The sequence below is a fragment of the Alexandromys fortis genome, unplaced genomic scaffold (genome assembly GCF_014885135.2).
Source record: "Alexandromys fortis isolate MF-2015 unplaced genomic scaffold, M_Fortis_MF-2015_v1.1 scaffold_84, whole genome shotgun sequence".
In the NCBI taxonomy this organism is placed as follows: Eukaryota; Metazoa; Chordata; class Mammalia; order Rodentia; family Cricetidae; genus Alexandromys; species Alexandromys fortis.
This window is the reverse complement of record NW_026068017.1, coordinates 3,744,742-3,751,419: the sequence shown is the minus strand read 5'-3', so window position 1 is coordinate 3,751,419 and position 6,678 is coordinate 3,744,742. Positions and strand designations below refer to the sequence as shown.

Here is a 6,678-nt window from a genome sequence, read left to right as displayed (position 1 = left end):
TGTTGGCTCAGACAAAGAATATTCAGAATCCAAGGGCCCAGGTCTGCCTCTTGCCAAGTCATGATGATTTCTACCTGATTGGAGCAAAGGAGCCCTAGCTAGCCAATGGGCGACAGTCAGATGCTGTGTGACAGGAACGAGCAAGGTGAGAGGTTGGGCTGCTCTGGGCTTGAGGGCAAATGATGGAGACACCAACAGTTCTTGGAAATACATAGGCAGGAAACGGATGAAGATATAAGGCATAAGAGAAAACAACAGACTCTTCTTTCTGGTCAACCCCCCACCCCAACACTCTAAAAATGAGGAAGTCGTGAGGGCTCCCAGAAAGAGGAATGGGAGAAGGCACACCCTTGATATTAAGTGCAAAGCTAGCTCCAAACCCGAACCCAACCCCACCCACCTCTAACCTCTGCACGTGTACCAGTTACAATCCACTCCGTGTTGTTTGCTGTTAAAAGTTGAAATTGGATGTCCCGAAATACAAACCACTGGAAACAAAACCCAGCAAGACTGTCGTGTGTACTAGCAGCTTCTGACTTGGTCCCTCCCACATCAACCCTCCTGGGTTTAGTTCTCCACTCTGACTGACTTCCTAGCCCTGGTCATTGCTGCACAGGGAAGCCAAGAGTCACTGTCTCCAGACACAGGTAACTGGGCTGGGGTCACCAGGGAGACCAGTGGGACAGGGAATGTGTTAGAAGAGGCAGGGAGAGGGGGAACTTTGGGCATTGGTGGCCCTAAGGAGGAAGAGATACAAGAGGGTAGTGTGGGACTCAATCGCTTTATTGGATTCCAGGTGAGACAAAGACCTAGATGTAGCCCCAGTTGTGGCTCAATGGCAGCCCAATCATCGTCTCTAGCCCCAGTCCTACCCTAATCTCAGTTTCTGTCCTAGATCCAGTTTGAATATTCGAATCAGCCCTGATCAAAGTTTGAATTCAACCCTATTCTGCTAACAGTTTCACTGCAAGCTTGGGCCCAGTTTCTCCCATGGCTTTAGTCTGAGTGTGGGTGCCAGTCCAAGGGAAGGGCACACTCTCAAGACGGGCCCATCTTAGACCTAGCAATAGCAATAAGCTTAGCTTTGGGCATTACCTCCAAATTCCAAATTCAGCTGAACCCTGGTACTTAGTCCAGTCCTGACCCCATTTCTAATTCAGTTGCATGTTGCCCGCCTTTGTAATTTTTCTATTTATTTATTTATTTGTGTGAGTTTTACCTGCGTGGATGTCTATGTACCATGTATGTGCCTGATGCCCACAGAGATCAGAAGAGCGTATTCAATCTCCTGGAACTAGAGTTATGGATGGTTGTGAGCCACCATGTGGATGCTGGGAACTGAACCTGGGTCCTCCGAGAAAGAAGCATGTGCTCTTAACTCCTGAACCATCTCTCCGGCCCTCACCAGCCCCTTTTCACTCTAGTTAGAGCACATGACATCTTTGATCTCAGTTCCGGTCTGTATATTAGCTCTATACTGCTTCTAGCTTTCTCCTTGGTCCCAGCTCTGTATCAGCCTGGATCCTGTCTCTCACTTTCAGTTCCGACAGCCCCAACGGCCTACTGTTTGTCCGAGCATGACAGTTACATATGAGAACTTCCAGAACTTGCGGAGCGAGGAGAAAAACCCAGAGACTGGAAAGGGTGAGAGAAAAGCAGACATACACTCCTAGCAGGTCCTCCTCTCCGCCAATCCACCAGGACTTCTGCTGTCTATGTATCCACCCTGGGCACTGTTGTGTGCCTCACTCTGGTGGGGACAGGACTAAGCACTGGCGGCCTGTTGTGAAGAGGATACAAAGTCCTCAATAAGACAGGACCAAGGAAGACCTTGGTGATTTGGCTTCCTGTGCTCTGTGGGGAGATAAGGAGTGTGCAATGCACTTAGTTGGATTTGGAATGGAACTCTTTTATTTGACCATGCAGACATGGGTTAGGGACCTGGCTGCCCCTATTTATGCCCTATTGTGCCTCCCTGCTCTGATTTCAAGACCTCATTAGCACTGTGCTAGATTCTGTGTGCTTATATGCATGTGAATTCCTAGTGGGTGTTAAACACGACCTCAGGGCTGTGAGAGGTTCAAGGAACTGCAAATGGTCAATGCTTTGGAGGCATCAAATGCCCGGGCACCCAGAGTCCCCCAATTCTCTAGCTATGTTCCCTCCACTTCCAGTGATAAGCCTTCGGTGGTCTCCTCACCCCAGAAATCCCTTCCCTTCTTTCTCTCTCCCTCTTACAATCTGGAACCCCTGAGTCCAGACACCCCCTCTTTTCTTTTAGCAGCTCCCCCCCAGTCCTTCCTGTGGAATGTCTTCTCGTGGACCCACCTCCTCCTCTTCTCCTTGGGCCTTGGCTTCCTGCTGCTGGTGGTTGTCTCTGTGATTGGATACCAAAGTGGGTGCCCTCGGCATCGCAGGGAAGAGAGGAATCGCAGGGGTGTTGGTGGGCAGGGAAGAGAGGAATCGCAGGGGTGTTGGTGGGCAGGGAAGAGAGGAATCGCAGGGGTGTCGGCATCACAGGGAAGAGAGGAATCGCAGGGGTGTTGGTGGGCAGGGAAGAGAGGAATCACAGGGGTGTTGGTGGGCAGGGTGGACAGAGGCAGCGATGGGTGCAAAGAACACTTAAGGACAGCAGTGAGGGCCATGGCGATGACAAGGTTAACAGAAGAGATGCATAATGGACAGGGACCTGTGTGGGGAAATAGCTGAGAGCAGTGGTGGGGACACTGGTGGGGACACTGGCGGGGACACTGGTGGGGACACGGGGACCCCTGAAGGGGATGGCTGCTGGCCATGTGACTCATTCTTGTGCATTACCTCACCTCCTAAGCCTCAGTTGGCTCCAGTGCAATCCTGGGTAACAACGGTGTCTGCCCCAGTGTGACCCAGAATGCTAACTGCGTGCAATGTGTCCATCTTACTGCTGCCACAGAGGGGACTGAGCAATCTTGGTTCTGATCATTCCGTTGTCCCCATCAGATTCCCAGTTAAGGAAGGACCTAGGCACCCTGAGAGCCAGTTCAGAAAACCTCACCTCCTACATGAAGGCTGAACTGCAGGCCCTGAACTCCAAGGGTGAGTTGGGCTCTGACCAGGTTCTGGGCAGGAGTGGGCTGGACAGGGAGGACAGAGTCCTGATCCAGTCCCTTGTTCCGCAGGTGACAGCTTGCAAGATAGGATTAATTCTCTGAAAGTGGACGTGGACGATCACAGGCAGGAACTGCTGGCAGGTGAGAGGCTCTGGTCTCTAAGAGTGGGCAGAGGGTGTGGGCAAATGGGTCCCTGGGGCTGAACCATCATCTTCCAGGCAGAGACTTGAGCCAGAAGGTGACTTCTCTGGAGAGCACAGTGGAGAAAAAGGAACAGGCCCTGAAAACAGGTTAGACCTCGATTTCCTGTACCCTGGGAGGAGGTGTGCGTGTGTGTTGTGTGTGACGTTCCTAGCTGAGCCCTGTGCGGGCCACCTGAGCACCAGGGACCCGCCAAGCAGCTGTGGCAGTAGAGCGCCGTTCTCACGTCCATCTGTGTGTCCCAGATCTTTCTGCAATGATGGAGCGTGTCCAACAGCTGGGGAAGGACTTGAAGGTCCTGTCGTGCCAGCTGGCCAACCTCGGTGAGGAGGTGGACGGGTATAGTTTGTTCCAGTTATTGGAATATGGCACAGTAGACAGCGCCTCTGTTCTCCACCCCCCGCCTTTTCCTTTTGTAGACACTGAAAGGACCTGCTGCCCCCTTCACTGGGTAAAGCATGAAAGCAGCTGCTACTGGTTCTCTCAAACTAGGAAGTCATGGCCTGAGGCTGACAAGTACTGCCAGCTGGAGAATGCTCACCTGGTGGTGGTCAACTCCATGGAGGAGCAGGTGATGTCTGGGTGGGGAGGCTCCTGGGGGGGGAAGACTCTGGTCTAAGGGACAGGTTACCACACCCTCTTCTTTCTTCAGAATTTTCTACAGGATAAGTTAGCCCACGTAGTCACTTGGATGGGCCTCACAGACCAAAATGGGCCCTGGCAATGGGTGGATGGAACGGAACTGGAGATAGGCTTTAAGTGAGTGTGTGTTGCATTGTGCCTTCATCTAATGGCCTTTGGCCAGGGACCACCTCTTCTCCCAAGGCTTTGGCTCTGGGGCACGGGGTAGAGTCTTGATTCTGGAGACTCACCCCTGTGTCTGCTCATAGGAACTGGGCCCCAGAGCAGCCAGATAACTGGTACGGGCATGGGCTTGGAGGAGGCGAGGACTGTGCTCAGTTCACCTCCGCTGGAAACTGGAATGATGACGCCTGCCAGAGGTCCTTCCGCTGGGTCTGTGAGGCAGAGCTGGCCAAGGCCGGCTAGGAGCTCCTCCACCTAACTTATGTCTTCAGTGCCTTCAGCTGCTAAAGCCTGGAGTTTGGAATCCTCCTACCCAGTCTTGACATTCTTGGGGGTTTTTTTTGAGGCAAGGGGAAAGGATTGTGTTTGAGATGGGTAGTGTGGTGACCGGAAGGGTGAGGCTACTGGAATCTGTGATCGCTTATGCAGTGCACAGTTTATTTTAGCCAACTTTTGAATGTAACAAAATTAAATACTTTTTGTTGATTTTTGTGTTGTTTTATTCATATCAAATTGGATAACAATATGAAAAACTATATAGATCACAATCTAGCATTTACCCTCTTTGACTGAATAAAAGCAAATTCCAAATGTGAGTGGGTAACCTAATGTTCTTCAAGAGACTTACAGAAAGCATTCAACATTCTGGTTGAGTTCCCAAGAGCTCCACGTTTAGTAGCTGTGCCGGGTCTATAACCACACTGTTAAGAAAACTATGGAACTGGATACAGTGTCTCACCTCGGTAGTTTCAGCCCCTGGAAGACAGAGGCAGGAGGACCATTGCTAGTCTGGATTCCACCATAAATTCCAGGTCAGCTAGGGCTGCATGGTGAGACACTGCCTCAAAACTGAAACCGGAGGAACCTTTGTAAACCATCCCAGGAAAAGGAAAAGCAGAGTTGCATGCTTGTGGTTATACTCCTGGGACTCCACCAATGCTTCAGAAATCCTGGAAGCAAACTTACTGCTGTGTGGCATTGCTCAGAACAAGCAGAAGCCATATTCACTGACAAGCGGCAAATCCCACGAGCAAACCACCCAGGATCTAGAGACTGCAGGAGAGAAGTCCTGACTTCACTACATAGAATTGAGGCTCTTTTCAATTAGTATGCACAACACTCTAAAATCATAAAATCATTATGGAATTTTCAAACAAGTTCAGCTTTTGTTTGGTCTTCTCCCCCGCGCTTCTCTTCTAGCCCCCTTGTGTTCTTCTAATGCCCCCCCCCAGTAGCTTTCTCTCGAGTCTCACGTCACATAGTCCTATTGGCCATCCCGCTCCCAAACTCCCTCTCCCTTCTCCTGGCCTCCTTTCTGGTTTCAGATTCTATATCCATGCTTATCCCTACTTATATACCTATTTATAGACTTGATGAACTACAACCCTCATGGAAAGAGAACACGTGATTTTTATTTTTCTGAGTCTAGGCCACCTTACTTAACGCAATATTTTCCTGCAAAATTCATGGTTTTTGTTTTCTTCACACCGAATAGAATTCCATTGCGTGTACATATCACGTTTTCACTATCCTCCCATCAGCTGATGAGCGGCTAGGCTGACTCCATGTCCTTGCTCTTGTGAATAAGACAGCAGTTAGCACGGATGCTCAGGTGACTCTGTGGTCAGTTGCAGAGTGTCCCTTGACTATCCGTTCACGAGCTGGGACAGCTGGGACATACGGAAGTCATAGGATTTATTTATTTATTTAATTTATTGAGGCACGTCCATGCTGATTTCATTAGCTGGCACTCTGCTAACACTGATAGGGTGTCTTAATTAGAATTTATATTGCTATGATAAGACACCGTGACCAAAAGCAACTTGGGGAGGAAAGGGTTTATTTCATCTTAGAGATGTCAGGTCACACTCTGTCACTGGGGGAAGTCAGGGCAGGAACTCAAGGCAGGAACCTGGAGGCAGGAAGCCATGGAGGAGTGCTGCTTACTGGCTTGCTCCTCATGGCTTATTCAGTCTGCTTATACAACCAGTATCATCTGTCCAGGAGTGGCCCTGCCCACAGCTGGGCCCTCCCACATCAATCATTAATCAAGAAAATGCCTGAGACTTGCCCATAAGTAAATATTAGGGAGGCAAGTTTTCAATTTAGGTTCCTCTTCCCAAGTAACTAGCTTGTGTCAAGTTGAAAAACAAAACAAAAGAGTCCAACCAGGACTTAAGGGGGTTTTTGCTGCTGCTGTTATATGGGGTTTTGGTTGTCTTTGCTTTGCTTTGTTTTGAGACAGGGTTTCTCTGTGTAACAGCCCAGGCTGTCTGGGAACTAGCTCTGAAGACCATGCTGGCTTATTTACTCACAGAGATTCTCCTGCATCTGTCTCCTGAGTGCTCAGATTAAAGGCGTGTGTTACTCCCTCCATGCTTGACTTAAAGGGTTCTATTTCCTTACATCTTCACCAGCATTTGCTGCTGTCTCTTTTTCCCTTTCTTCTTCCTTCCTTCCTTCCTTCCTTCCTTCCTTCCTTCCTTGCTTTCTTTCTTTCTTTCTTTCTTTCTTTCTTTTTTTTTTCTCTTTCTTTCCTTCCTTCCTTCCTTCCTTCCTTCCTTCCTTCCTTCCTTCCTTTCTT

General features: G+C 49.6%; 1 protein-coding gene across 2 annotated transcripts; it reads left to right on the top strand.

Moving 5' to 3' along the window:
- The first annotated feature begins 430 nt into the window (after positions 1 to 430).
- Positions 431 to 4,690, top strand: LOC126514049 (C-type lectin domain family 10 member A-like). 2 transcript variants are annotated; one of them, XM_050162733.1, is made up of 10 exons: positions 431 to 647; positions 1,542 to 1,644; positions 2,285 to 2,395; positions 2,980 to 3,075; positions 3,159 to 3,230; positions 3,308 to 3,379; positions 3,536 to 3,613; positions 3,710 to 3,861; positions 3,943 to 4,049; positions 4,181 to 4,690. In XM_050162733.1, exons 2-10 carry the CDS (start codon positions 1,578 to 1,580, stop codon positions 4,335 to 4,337), a joined length of 912 nt encoding a protein of 303 aa, XP_050018690.1. In that variant the 5' UTR covers positions 431 to 647; positions 1,542 to 1,577; the 3' UTR covers positions 4,338 to 4,690. The 2 variants fall into 2 exon arrangements, with proteins under 2 accessions (XP_050018690.1, XP_050018689.1); XM_050162732.1 differs by having other exon boundaries at positions 2,282 to 2,395.
- Positions 4,691 to 6,678: the final 1,988 nt, after the last annotated feature.

What these genes read in the sequence shown, in the direction of transcription:
- LOC126514049 (XM_050162732.1), top strand. Translation starts at nt 1,578, where the DNA reads ATGACAGTTACATATGAGAACTTCCAGAACTTGCGGAGCGAGGAGAAA. An exon ending in CAGGCAGGAACTGCTGGCAG is followed by an intron (nt 3,231 to 3,307) that starts GTGAGAGGCTCT and finishes ATCATCTTCCAG; the next exon opens with GCAGAGACTTGAGCCAGAAG. An exon ending in TCAACTCCATGGAGGAGCAG is followed by an intron (nt 3,862 to 3,942) that starts GTGATGTCTGGG and finishes TTCTTTCTTCAG; the next exon opens with AATTTTCTACAGGATAAGTT.